Source organism: Panthera pardus, unplaced genomic scaffold, assembly GCF_024362965.1.
Source record: "Panthera pardus isolate Hobbes unplaced genomic scaffold, ASM2436296v1 HiC_scaffold_24, whole genome shotgun sequence".
NCBI classification, from domain to species: domain Eukaryota; kingdom Metazoa; phylum Chordata; class Mammalia; order Carnivora; family Felidae; genus Panthera; species Panthera pardus.
In genome coordinates this window covers 134,755,292-134,769,374 of record NW_026526810.1, presented here as the reverse complement: position 1 = coordinate 134,769,374, position 14,083 = coordinate 134,755,292, and the positions used below count along the sequence as shown (strand labels likewise).

General features: G+C 57.2%; 1 protein-coding gene across 5 annotated transcripts in view; it reads right to left on the bottom strand.

Moving 5' to 3' along the window:
• The window catches only part of LOC109274560 (uncharacterized), a 35,332-nt gene extending 22,397 nt beyond the window's left edge, over window positions 1-12,935 (bottom strand). For 2 of the 5 annotated variants that reach the window (XM_053889821.1, XM_053889820.1), the window contains exons 1-3: window positions 10,125-10,247; window positions 7,331-9,877; window positions 2,582-2,756 (exon numbers count right to left, since the gene is read on the bottom strand). In XM_053889821.1, the coding sequence (XP_053745796.1) occupies window positions 2,582-2,756; window positions 7,331-7,472 (317 nt within the window). In that variant the 5' untranslated portion in view covers window positions 7,473-9,877; window positions 10,125-10,247. Of the gene's footprint in view, window positions 1-2,581; window positions 2,757-2,837; window positions 4,349-7,330; window positions 9,878-10,097; window positions 10,248-12,811 lie in introns of those variants that run through there. The other 3 variants (XR_008417321.1, XM_053889819.1, XM_053889818.1) reach the window with 3 other exon arrangements.
• Window positions 12,936-14,083: the final 1,148 nt, after the last annotated feature.

The window sequence follows — 14,083 nt, the reverse complement described above, 5'->3', positions numbered from 1 at the left end:
CACATGCATCCTGGTGCCCTTAAGTCTTGCCAGGTTTTGACATGATTTGGAGAAATGTGCTTGGAAATGCATTTGGGGTTTGAATCACAAGTCACAAGGTCAGGGGCCTTGAAAGTTTCAATGCACCTCCCCCCACCAAGGAACCTGCAGGTGGGAAAATGCGGGGCAGAGGGACGCTTGGTGCCTTTCTAGGAGCACAGAAGCTGAGTTGTGCTCTGGGCTCCCTTTCACACCCACCCAGGGGCAGGCCAGTGGAACAGGAGGGCCAGCTTCCGGACAAGACCACCATCCCCCCTCTGACATGGGTGCCCTCCCGGCAGCCTCCAGCTAGAGACAGGCCCCGGGAAACAGCTTAGCACATGACAAATGGCCAGAGAACCCCGCTCCTGCCAGTGACAGGGCCTCCGCCCTCTGTCCGGCCAGCCAGGATCTCACTGCCCAGGGACGGGCCAATCCATCAAAAAAGAATTTTCCTGAAAATGCCGTTTCTTTCAACACCTAACAACGGCCGTCCTGTAATTCCTGGGACGTCCGACTGCACGGCTGATTGACGAGCTTGTGTTTTAACTTCTTTAATTGAGAAGAACCCTCGATCTAGTCTTCATCTGTTTTCCACTTAATGACATGCAAAACCCCAAATATGTACAACACTCAAAAATACGTGTTTGCCCGAGACCGAATATTCGCAAGTGCACCTGAAATACAAGGGGACCCAAAGCGATGTCATCCCAGACTGCCGTGGAGGGTGGGGGGCGGGGGGCTGGCAAAGTCTGGGACTGGCTGGGCACCTGACTCTGCCGCCTCAGCTCAGCCCAGCTCGAGGGAGTCCTGAGATGTCCCAGAAACCATGGGCACTTGGCTCAGACTAGCTACAAGGATTTGCTCTGTAAGCTCCGGAAACAACACCCACCCCCCGCCACGGCACCCCAGACCTGCATCCCGCCCTATGTAAAGCTTCCCTCCCAGGCCTCTCTGCCACGTCACCGTGCTTGCAGGTGGTGGCTCAGCAAATGCCAGCTAGGGAGCAAATATCACAGGGCGGAGCTTCCCCGTGTCCTTCCTTGGGTTTAGCCCTGGGCACACACTCCCCGCCTCGCCGCAGCCTGACTGGCTCTCTGGGGAGCGAAAACAAGCAGATAGAGGCAACAGCCCCCAGGTGTGGATACCTCTCTCTGCCCCTTGCTGCCTGCACGGAGTTGTGTTTAAAAATCACCTCCACACCTCATTTCCGTTCCCGGGGAGAGGGGCAGGGCTGTGGAAGGCCTGTCTCTGAAACTCGTGTCTGATGAAGCAGACGGTGCAGGGACCCTGGGGGTCCATAGCAGGCGGCCCGCGGGCTGCTGCACCTGGAGGGGACCCTCCCACACTCTGGCAGGGAGCTCCGATCATCGTCTTCCCTCTCGCAGAGCCCCGGGTGTAGGCACCAAGGGGAATGCTGGCATCTGGACCAAGGACACTGCTGGGACCCACCCGAGGCTCCATAAACGTCTGGGAGGCTGAGTTAGCCTCAGCAGGCCGTTCCTCCCACCTGGACCACCAGGGGAGTCTCACTGCCCTCGCTCGTCACCCCAGTGGCTACCCCGGGAGCATCCGATGTGGGGCACACAAGGCACACGGCCAGTCTCGCTGGCACGTCCCCGTGGCCTGCTGGCCCTGACACAGTACCCTCTTGTCCCGCCGTGAGACTCGGCTCCTGGGGCCCCAAAACACGAAGTGCCCTCAGCCCAGCTCCCTTTCTTCCTGTCCACCTGGCTTGGCTGCCACAGGGGCCACATCACCGTGTGGGATCTCCCAGGGAATGCGGCTAGACCCTCTGGTCCTCGAGGCAAAGCTGGTCTTAGGCAGCCCAAAGGAGCCCCAGCCCTGAGCAACCCCCTGGCTCCGTCGATGCGTCTCGAGTAAGTGAGGATAAACAAATGATCCGTGCTGGAGTGAACCGTGTGGCTATAATTCTTCTCTATCATTACGAATTTTCTTTAAACAGACACGAGCGTTCCCATCTTATTGCAATTTCAGGGGTGAGGAAGAGGGGCCCAGAGAAGAACTCACTCAAAAACCACTCTGTGGTTGAAAGGCATCGTCAAAGCTTCGTGTGGGAGACCCCAGCATTCACACAGGGGCTGACGCAGCACGGCGTTCGGGGACAAATGTTTTCTGGCTACAGGCGGACGCGATTTCCTGTTTCCACATGCCCACGCTGGCCCTCTGGCTGGGCCTCGGAGCCCAGAGAAGGCAAACGCTCTGCCCTGCATGCCTCCCACAGGCTCAGCAAAGCTTCCCCGAGGACCCACCGTGCGCCTGGCCCAAGCTGGTTCTCGGGGGCCCCGGCCAGAGCCGGACACCCCTCACTTACCGCGCCTGGTCCACAGCGTGCACTGGCCGGGGTGAGCCCCACTCACGCTGGCTCCAGGCGGCCAGGGTCTTGGTTCCAGGCAGCCCGCTGACACCCAGCTCGCAGGCCTGGTGAACAGGCTCCGCTCTTGGTAGCCGCCCCCTCCCCGGCTTAAATGTGCACTCCTCGAATAGAGACGTGTGCTGAAACCAGCGAAATCCTGGTGTCCCAAGAAAGCAAGAAACTCACCCGGAGCCAGGAAGGAGCGGAGAGGCACAGCGCTGGGCACGAGACACCAGGCGAGCATCGGGAAGGAAGGCTGGGTGCAGGGTGGCGCTCCTCCGGGGGCTTCTCCTGCCTCTTCCGTCTGGTTCTCCGGCCGACCCAACCAGGTTGCGGCCCGCGTGCCAGGGACAGGGCTGATCTGGAGGAGAGGCAGAAACTTAGGACTGCAGCGAGGCTAGCACTCCGGAAAAGCTCGAAAAGGCTTGGAGCCCCGTCTCACCTGCGGCGTGGCTTTCGGTGGAAGGAGGTGGCTCGTGGAGATGAGCAGTGATGGGAAGAGGTGTGAGGAGAGGCCACGGGCCCAGGTGGCAGCCCCCCAAACCAGTCACGAGGCCTGGGACGTGGCAGAGCCCAGGGCTCACAGGGACAGGCTGTGGCTAACACCCAGGGGGACACGACTAGAGGCACGGGGGCGAGGGGCGGGACCGAAGTCTGGGTGAGGCCATGGTGGCTCTGCCCCACCCACCCCCATGGGAGGAAGCATCCGAGGATGTCTGGGGGAGGTGGTTTGCCAGCAGGGGCCTGTCCCGTGAGCACTGGAGACCGGCTGCAAACTCTCTGGGGGGAGGACGGGGGTCCTTAGGGAGAGGAGTATTTGGACCCGACAGAAGGGCAGAAAGCAAGCAGGTGGAGGACAGACGAGGCAGCGGGAGGGGCCAGGCAACCACAGGTGTGGGCTCAGCAAAGAAAACCAAACTGCTAGGCAGACGGCTAGACAAGTGAGGCCAAGAGAGTCACGAGCCCAGTGATTTCGAGCACGGAGAAGGGGTGGATGGGTCAGGTCGGGCGACAGAGCTCCAGGCGGGTCAACCTGGCCAGCAGGCAGGGCAGAGCAGGTAGGCAAGCAGGCAGAGGCGGGGGCTGCAGAGCTCCCTGGAGGGTCCCGGCTACCTGCCCTTTTGCATGGGACATGCCCCCCCAGCCAACCCCCTGGCGGCAAAGGGGCTGGATTTAGCCCCAGGGGGAGGGAGGCATCATGGAGGAAGGGGTCCGGTTTGCGGAGCCAACTCAAGGGGGAGACCTGTGTGGCCAGAGCCCGAGGGGCGCGCGGTCCTGAGCGGTAGGGCGGGGGTCCAGGACAGCCACCAGCACTCAGCTAGGGGATGGGGGGTGGGAGGCAGAGAGGGCGGGAGGGGGGCAGAGCCCTGAGATGGACAGTTCAAGTTTCCTCCAGGGTTTAAATCAAAGATCAAGGGGGCCAACTGGCCAAAGGGAGGCAGACCGGGACTGCCCCTCACACCCTCCTGCCTGCCTTCTCCACAGAGCCGGAGGCCACGGCTCTGGCACCTGAACAGGGAGAGGCTGTCCTCAGCCAAAGCAACACCGCCATCCCCCCCCCCCAAGCCAGCCCTCCCCAGGAGGCAGAGGCCATCAAGGGATGCACTAAGGGATTCAGGGGCCAAGCCAGGGCCGGGCCGTGGGCTTGCTCAGTAAGGATCAACTGTTGGATGACGGGATGGACGCCTGAGTGAATGAAGGGGTGAGACCAGAAAGGCCCAGCTCAAATGGGGCTGGGGGTGGGACGATGCCCACTCCCCCTCAGTGAGACGAAATCCAGCCTCCACCCTTTTACCTAAAACTCCTTGCTTCCCAAAGACTCCCGTCTAGCATCATAAAGTATGGCGGGTCCTTCACTGACTCACCTGTCCAAACAGACATCCCACATACTCTTACTGAACCCCACTTTGTGCCAGGCTGGAGCTAGGGCACCCAGAGGAGACATGGGCCGGCCTAGGGCACCCCCAGGGGACCGGATCGGGAGACAGGGATGGAGGTAGGGGGGAGGAGAGGAGGGGGTGGAGAACAGAGGTGGACAGGAAAAGCAGAAACACAGAACCTCAGAATCGGGGGCAGGGGCGGGGGGCATCTCCTGGCCTCGTGCATTCTCTCGTTTCCCACCTGGTGAAGCCACATCTTCCTGGGACTCCAGGGCCTCCGGAATGGATTCACTGAGGGACACTGAGACCAGTAGGTTCTGGGAGCCAGGGCGGCTCACGCAGGAAGCTCACACAGGGTCCCAGACTGGACCCCGGGACCAGAAGAGTGGGGTGCCGGGGGTCCTGCTCAGGCACCGCAGAAACAAGGGGACAAGTTAGAAAGGGGCGCCCCTCTGCTCAAGGGAGCAATTAGCTCAGTCCCCTCGGCTCGTGGCCTCAGGAAGGCTTGACTGAGTTTCCAGAAACCCAAGCAGGGGCAGAGTTTAGGGGAGATGTCATCATGTGCCAGGCACTCAGGGTGGCAGGAATGAGCACCAAACCCCAAGGTCCTGGCTAATAGAGGCCTTCCACCCCCTCCCCAGGCTCTCAAATGCTGGAATATTAGGGACTTGGGGGCTTGTAGCTTAATTTGCTAGCACGCATTTGAGAATAGGCCTGTGGTTAACTTCCTGTTTAAAAGTCCTCTTGTCCAGAAACACCAGGAACTGCTCTATTGTACTTTCCAGTAACTACGCTGAGAGGGGCAGGTTTTGGTGGGATCCCTATATTCAGAAGTGCCCATCCACTCCCAGTCCCCTCGTCCAGGTGACATCTGGGTCACCTGGACACCCTTCAATGTGTGTGGAGGGGACAGTTGGTTTGGCAGACTCGAAGAATGAGTCTCATTCTGACTCATGCCAGAGAATCTCTGGCCAACAGTTATGAGCCCCCTCCCACCTCTGCTAAGCGTGCCCCTGTTCCAAACACCTTCCTTCTCCCTTAGTTTTGTTTTTCTTCCATTGGGCAGGTCTGATGAACTGGGAGTGACCTAATCTTGATCTGCCTTAGGAAAAGAAAAGTCCAGAACTTGGGACACATAAGGGCAAGTTTCAGGCTCTAAAGACACCGATGGGCTCGGGGGGGGGGGGGGGGGGGGGGGGGGCTTCAAATCAGGACAAAAGCGGGGTGCATTCCAGCGAGGCACAGGGCATATGGGGGAGGGAGAGACTCAGGGGGTTGTAAAAGCAGGGACTTGTAAAAGCAGGGACTTAACCGCTTCTGACGCCGGATAGGAGTTGTAATGTCCCCTCTGTGCACTTGGCTCACTGAGTGACCCTGACAAACGGCTGGCCCTCTGAAGCTCACTCTCGGCAGGGTGTGGGAGTCAAATGTGAGCCCCAAACCATGCCGGTCCATGGCGGGGGCGGGGGCCTATGGGGCGCTAATATCCACCTAGTTCTTGACCAGGATGGGGGCATTCCATGGGTGTTGGCTGGGGGAGAATTCCACGGGTTCTGCGCGTAGGCTGTGGCACTGTTTCTACCGGTCGACAATGAAGTTTGCGATGGCCAGGGAGTCCCGAAACAGGTCAGGTGCGTGCTTCAGTAGGAGACACGCGCCCCCCATTCCCCGGGGCTTCTGGAGAAGGAAGCCAGGAGACAAGAAGCACCTGGACCACTGGGACATCTGTATGCGGCAGGGTCGAACAAAGGAACTTCTTCTGCAAAGGGGCCCTATCTGCGGCCAGTCCCAGAGCAGCCTTCAACTTTCAACCCCGCTCAATGGGCCCCACGCTGGGACAGAGGCAAAGACTTAAATGAGGAGCAAATGAAACCCGGCTCGCTCCGGCACCAGAATTAGAAGTGTGGCCTAAGCACCGGTCGCCCCTGCCTGCGGATGCTAGTTCACCTCATTATGATAATCAGTGTGTTTTTCCTTCACAGACAAAGAAGGGCTCCTTATGAGACGAATATTGGAGTCCAGCAGTTACCTCATTAATGTCTGCAGCCTCTTCCTTGACAAGGCCCAAGATTAGCCCTGTGTTCATTAAGGGAAGAGGGCGGAAAGTGGAATAAAACTGAAAACCACAGCTGGGGGGAGGGGGAGGGCTCTTTCTGTGGGCCATTCACTCCCTGAAAGACTGCGTGTACCTTCGGGATTTAATCACCAGCGAGGGGGGCTGGGGAGGGTTTCACCAGGATGCAGGAGGTAAAGAGGTTAAACTTGACAGAAGGAGTTAAAAACCTAAAATGGGGGCAATTTGATTTGAAAGCTTCCTGGGATTTGTCCCTGGGATAATCAATTTAAAACCTTTTTCCTGTTTACTTTTTTTAGCCCCGATCCACCCGAGAGGAAAACTTTCTCTGGATGGGGTTTTGGGGAGACGTTACTGTTTTCTAAGTCTCCTCTCCCTACTTTGTTGTTAGGGCCTTCCGTGTCTTTTCTTACTGTTGTTGTTTTCTTTTTTTTTTTTTCTTTTTTGGTCTTTCTCAGCTACTCTTCCCCCCCCCCCCACCCCGCCCGCACTCCTTTGTTCCCTTTCTGGTTCTCCCCGTGGGAACTTAACCTGTAAGAAAAGCTAATGAGGACTCCCAATTTTCTCACGAACACTTTACTGACCTTATTTCAAGACCCTCAAATAAGTGCCCGGTTCTTACCTGCAACACATCCCACCTGACCTGCTGGGGAAAGATCAGTAACCCTATTCCTTAACCGAGAAAAACGTGGCTTGGAAAAAACCGACCAACCCCAAGGCCTCAGCACCAGGCGATTTAGTCAGGCCTCAAACCCGGCAAGAGGGCAGGAGAAGGTTTCCCAGAGAGATGTGAATAGTCCAGTTCCTAGGAGAAACTAAGAACGAGGGAAGCCAGGAGCAGGGGATTCTATGAAGCGTCTGGGGAGTATGTGTCGACAAAGGAACCAGAGCCGAACGCCACGGGAGGGAAAGAACGAAAATGTGTCCGTGTGTCCGTGAGTTGGAAATGTGTCCAGAGTTAAGCGACAGAAAAGTCATTACCTGAGTGAGAGCCGTTCGACGGAGCAGAACAAGTCAGGAAGCAGTGGGTTGAAGAGAAAATTGGAGGTGAGGAAGGAAGACAGCGAGTGTAGACAGGCCTTTCGAGAAGCTTGGCTGTGAAAGGAAAGAGACAGGCTGTCATGGCTGGAAAGGGGGACAGGAGGGGCCTGGGAGGCGCCCGGCTGTGGAGAGAGCAAAGTTAGGAGTTCAGAGGGAAGAAGTAGTCGGACAGGGGACAGGTCGGAGACGGGAGGGACCGGCGCAGAGGACGCCTCTTCCTCTGCCACCCAAGAGGTGACGGGGGTGCAAACGTGCCGTGGGGCCCCGGTTGGAAGGCTTGATGGCCTCTGTTCCCCTTGGAGGCGGCAGGCCAGCCCCGGGTCAGGACAGGGAGTTGTGAGGTTCAAATGAACTGATGGTGGCAAAAGGCCTTCGCGGAGCGCAAGGGGAGACATAAATGTTCGCTCTAATTACTCGCTGGTAGCAGGACGCTCAATTTTACAGCCCACTCAAATCTCACCGGGCCTGGATTTGCACTGACCATAAATTACACGTCCTTACATTAAGGACGTAAAAACCAGTAGTAAAAGCTCCTGCCAGGCCCTGGAAGACAAAAGGTTCCCTCCTAATAGCCTGGATTAACTCAAAGCAGCCCTCCGCCCACTTCATTTGTCGCCTTCCAAGTCACCCTTCCACCATCATTTGCCACATAATCCAATCAGCCCCTTTCAGATGCCCGGGAGCTATTGTCTCCACCAAGCTGGGCTTCTCTAAAGCGCCAAGGTTGTTTTTGTCCCGTCCGGACAAAACTGGTCGGCTTAAAAGGGGACGAAAGAAAGTACTGATCAATTGGGGACCCCAATTAGCTTCCAGGAGACTGTTTGCAGCGTCTTTGGATCACATACCAGGCCCGGTGTGCTGGGCACATTGTCAGCGTTCCGGAAAATGTTTGTTGAATTAATTCTGCTTTTATTTATCCCAGAATTTATTTATGGAGTGCAAACACACACAGCACCTACTGGGTGCTGTTATGGCCAAGGGAGAAGAGGGCTGGGCATTGGCACCAAGAGGGACTAACCCCCCAGGAGTTAAGTATCTAGCGATTTCCACAGCGATTTACAAAGCACTTTCATAGTGGTCACATCATTTGGGCTTCAAAAGCGCCCTGTGGGGTAGATAAACCGGGTGTTGTGTTGTTTTTTTTTTCTGTTGTTTTTTTTTTTTTTAATCCCCATTTAGCCCATGAAAGGGACTGGGGCTTAGAAGAGTTAAGTGACTTGTTTAAGGTCACACCGTCATTGAGAGGTGGGACCAGCACATGGCACCAGCATGGGGGGGGGCCACCCAGACCCCCCCAGACCACCCTGGACAGCTGGGGATTTCAAATAGGCTATCCACTGCCAAGTGTCCTCTTCGGAAATAAAGGGCTCTTAGTAGAACTCTGGGCCAGGGGGTTAAGGGGCAAGTCACAAGTGGCACCCGGGGTCCGACTCTGACCCCTTCTCTTGCAAGAAGGTGACAGAATACTTACACTCCTCCAGCCTCAGTGTCCTCACTGTCACCGTGAACGGTGCCACGGGAAGGGCACTGGGTTCCCCCACGTCCTCTTGCCCACCCACCTTTTCAGATCACTCAAATCAATTGCCAAATCCGTTTTCATCTGTAAAGGAGGCTGCTTGGTTCACGTGGATGTAGGGCATGGGAGGAACACACTCAGACAACAGAGAAAGTGCTCTGGAAATGACCACATGCGTGATTCGCATTCCTACTCGGGCCAGCCCAATGCCCATCTTGGCGGACCCCTACCTGGTGGTGCAAGGAGAGCCCCGTGGGGAGGGGCTGCCTGGAGCGCTGTGGGAGAATAAACGAGAAGAGTGAGACACGTGACGAGGCGGGGGAAGGACTGACCCTACCAGACTGTTTTTCAACAAACATTTGCCAGTCACCTCCCTCTATGCCGGCCTTGCCTGAGGCTGTTTCACCTCATTTAATACTCACAACAACCCTGAGAGGTTACCCTTCTTGGCCCCATTCCCCCAGAAAGCCCAGGGGGATCTCAGAAGAGGTGGGGGTGCCCTTGGCAGTTGAGAAGCATGGCGTCGGGGCTCATGCTCATTCCAGAAGCCCCACCTGGGCCTTTGGAATTGCCAGTGAGATGCTGGTCGAGCCCTTGGCCCAGGTCCCCTCCTGAGAAGTTACCAGAAGGGATCCTTCCGTTCAGGACGTCGCAACGGCAACAATGGGTTTGTTGTCGGAGAAAGACCCACAACTTTTTGGGGAGGGAAACACTCAGGTCGCTGGCACATTAACGCAAGCGGAGACTTATAGGAAAGTGTTCAAAGATAGCACAGGTCAGAGGTTAACGACCAATGCCCCCTCACTAGGGCATTGGTTTGAGCATTTAGCCAAGAGGGAGAGCTGGGTGGTCGGTCCTGGTCCTCTTCGTCCTTCGTCATCCTGGTCCACGGGGGGAGGGGGGGGAAGGGGTCTCTGCCAGGGGCTGCTTTGGACGCTGGTGCCATCCAGGGGTCGAACTCCTAGTGCCCTCTGCAATTGATCAAAGGTTAGAGGACCCACTTAAAAGCTAAGTCGAGGTAGTCATTAAAATTTAAGTGAGTTAATTACAGCAAAAACTAATGAGTTAAAATTTTAGATGGTCTTTTAATTGCTAATGGGCCCGGGTGCGGTGCAAGGAGAGTGGCAGGGGGGAGGGGGTATTCTGCCCATCAGGTTGAGTAATGTACTGCCACAAAGAGGGCTGAGGTACCATCAGGTGGAGGTGAGCAGCAAGCACCTTGGCAGCAGCATGGCATCCAGAGGTGGTCCTTGAAGACAAGGAGGTGAACGGATGATGTCATCCCTGAGAGACCCTATGGCATGGGAAGGGGGCCAGATTAGAAACCATCTTGATGACCTCTAACGGTCAGCGCTGGAACAGCAGAGAGAGGGAGGGGGCAGTCAGAGGAAGAGGGAGGGGGCAGCGGGAAAGAGGGAGGAGGGGGAGGGAGGAGTTAGGAGGGAAGGAGGAGGGGAACAGAGGGAGGAGAAAGGGGAGGGAGGTGGAGGGAGGAGGGAATGGGAGAGAGGAAGGGGGGAAGGAGGGCTGAGGAAAACAGGAGGGGAGGGGGAAGAGGAGAAATGGGAGGGGTGGGAAGGAGAAGAACTGGAAAGGGGAGTGAGGGGAGAGAAGTGGGAGGGGGTAAGGAGACTTGATTGACAGGGCACAAGTGTTAGCTGTGTGCGCATGCGCGAACCCGAAGCACGGTCTAGCGGGCCAAGAGCCATTTGCAGGCACAGACCGCTAGGGGGCGTGCGCGTCCGGCACCCAAGACTCCGGAGCACAGCCACCTGCGGCGCCGCGCGCGCGCGCGCAGCAGAGCCTCCGCGCCCCCCGCAGCGCCTGGCCCGCAGCTGCCAGGGGCACAGCTGGCATAGAATGGGCGGTGAGGGAGGGGAGGGGAGGGTGGGGGGCGCCCAACAGGTCTCGGGCTGGGGAGGCCAAAGCCCATACCAGCGCGTCGCGCAGGGCCGCCAAGTCACTGAAACACCACGCCCGCCATCGCCTGCCAGAATCCACCTGTAGATATGGAGCAGCCCCCCCTCCCAACACATGGCCAGGGGTCTTTCTGCGCCCCCCGGCCCGTGGGGGTCGCCATGCACCTGGAGACGTATGAGGCTATCAAGGAGGCACTCGCCATAGGATCTTTCCAGAACACGATTCCACTTTTAATAAGTACAAACACAGAAATCTTGGCTCTGACCTTCGGGAAATCCAATTAAACATAAATTAATTAAAATTATAAAGGCCCAGGTCTCAATACACCGTTTCACTCATTTGTGTGGTCTCTGGACACGTGATGCAAAAAAACAGTATTACTAAAAAAATAATATAAAGGCAAAACCACCTAAAATCATCCAGAGCCCTATAGACCACCCCCCCCCCCCCCCCGCCAAGTCTCACCTCCCCTTCTTGACCACAGCAAGAATTTCAAGACCCTGCACGATGGCACCTAATGAACGATTTCACGACCTCTTCATCCTGCTCAAATAAGCCCCACCTTCATAAGACCCCAAAACCAATGCCAACCAAAATAAACTAATCTGCATGCACGCTCTCCCACGACACCCTAAGTCACACAGCCAGTGCGAATCACGACATCTCTGCCCCAGCGCGAATGCTACGGCTGCTCCCCAGTGCACCCCAAGATCTCCAAACATTCCCCCCTCAGGTAAATGAATCCAGAATTCTCCAGCAAATCCCGCGCTCGACCCCCTCCAGCAGAAGAACAAAGGCCACCTCCCCTCACCACCCCCGCCCCCCAAAATTCCGCAGTGCCACCAGCGCCCTCTGGCGGCCAGCGAGGAACCTTCCAGAAACCTGCCACGTAGCAACCCGCTCGCGCCTCCCCTCCCCAAGCCCGCCGGCCAGAGTGGGGAGGGGGCGGCGTGGGGGGCTTGACAGGGACAAAGGAAATGGCAAAAGACGACTTTATCAAAAGTCAAAAGCCCGCAACATGTCAGAATCTTCCAGCGACCATCACGCAATGCTAAAAAGACCCCCGACCCCCCAATTCCCAAACTCCCAGGCCCTAGACACCCTCCACACGCCCCCTTTTCTCTATTTCGCTCTTGCCTCTTGATTAGCCTCCCCCAGATTAAGGACACGGCCTTCTCTGCACCCCAACCCACCCCCTGCTTCTATTCTGCCAGTGCCCCCAATGATCTGACCCTCCCCCCAGCCGCTTCCCCTACGGAACGATCCTGGGGGTTCCTGGCACGTCTGCACTTGGGCGCCATATCTCTCCACTATTAAAGTGATTGATCACGGGAAACCAAATGCTCTCGGTTCGCAATTTTACTCTAATGTTGCCTAGAGTCTGCTCTGCACGAAACCCGTGTGTTTTGGATCCGTAATCCCTTGCGGACGGGAACCTGTACTCTTCACGCCTACAGGCCCCCAAGAACCTGGCCAAAAATTAGGGGGGAAATATCTCCGGGGGACTCTTCTCTTTACGTGCTCCCGCCCCCCCCCCCAACTCGTGGGGGCATGCAAAATGCACCCGCCGCCATGTCTCCCACCCTCCGTGATTCTAAAGGTGGCTTCCAGCACAGAAAATCTGGGTTTTAGACCAGGGTGACTGAGGTATACTGGATTCTGACAGGGATCTGATCGGATTCCGCCCACTCGACTTAATGCGAGCCCCTACCACCCAGCCTGCCCTCAAGCTAAGGGGGCTGGACAAGAACAGGGCCCTGATTCCCCCCACCTCCTCCCCAGGAAAAAAAAAAAAAATGTGCCTCGAGATTTTCCTGCCTGACAGAATTGCATTTGCCGACACTCGGGGACCAGGCGAGGTGGCCGCCTGCAGGAGAAGGTCCCCGGCGTCTGTCATCGGCATGGCCAGGAGGACGGAGCCAACCTCGAAGGGCTGTCGTCTTCGTTTTGCACATCCTTTCGGGCAAGGATGGCCAACCACTCACCAGGTGGGGAGAGTCTCGCGTGGGCGCCCCGGGTCTCCCGAGGAGCTGCGGCCAAGGCCAGCGGGCCAAGGCGCGCTCCATCCCAGCTCTCCGCCGTCTGCGCTAGGGGCTGGCTGGGTGGGGTTTATATGGAGGCGCAGAAGGGGTGGTCTCTGACGTCAGCGCATTCTGCTGCAATGCGCTCATTTCTCCAAAAGTGATTGGCCGGAAAAATGAGCCCCCCAGATTCTATGACAAATTGCTCTAGCCGCACCCAGATTGCAGCAAAGAAGGGAGGAAAAAATTCTGCCGCAGTGCCCCTCGCCGCCATGACCAACACCCTGTGTTCGCTGGTGCTTTTTCCCGACACGAGCCCCGCTCACCGAGCAGGGCGATCTGCCGGCGCGATTCGCTGGGAGAACGGGACAAGGGACGGTTTTCCCCAGGCGGGCCGAGGGTAAAGCCGGGGCGCTGGGGACAGCAGACACACACCTGACTATTTCGGAACCTCTATCAGAGGATGCGGCTTAGGGAGAGAAAACGATGCTTTCTGCTTATTGTCCTGGAAAATAAAACGCCCCGAGCGAGGTAGCCGGGACCCAAATGTAAGTCGGCGGCTGTCACCCCCTTTTTGCCCACCAGTCTATTTCTGATTGGCTATCTTTGACATGGAAGGCTCGGCAGAGCATCTCGGAGTCAGAAAAACAACAACAACCACCACCACCAGGTTTTGAGTCCCGGGCTTTGCCGCTTACAACCCGCGTGTGAGAACCTGCCAACGTCCCTTCCTCTGCCAGGGGGTCTGTTTCCCACACGTCAACCAGGGGGTACCCCCCTAACGAGGGGGCGTGAGAATAATTTAGACATGAGCCGTGTCCCTCTAGGGAAACTACTTTTCGAGGAGGACTGAGTCCCGCTTGAAGACATGGGGTACCCCCCCCCCCAGATTGAGGTGATTTCCCCACACACATACACTTTGAGAAGCCCCCCCCCCCACCCCATACCGCCCCGGGGAAACAGGCAGCGACACATGTTGCGGCAGAACATAGCTTGCACGGCCTCGTGCTCCGGGACTTGGCACATGAGATTTAATCCGTAACAGGTGGCGCCTTCGGCAGCTCTGCCGGGCACTGAGTGGCAAAGCGGGCAGGGCCGTCAATCAAATGTCCTCTCGAAAAGGTCAAAATGCTGTTGAAAGGGACTAAGAATCTATCTTAGGGTGACAGGTGGGTGGCAGCCGGAGGGCAAGGATGAAGCGCCTGGTGACAGAAGAGGGGTGACGATGAGTGATGG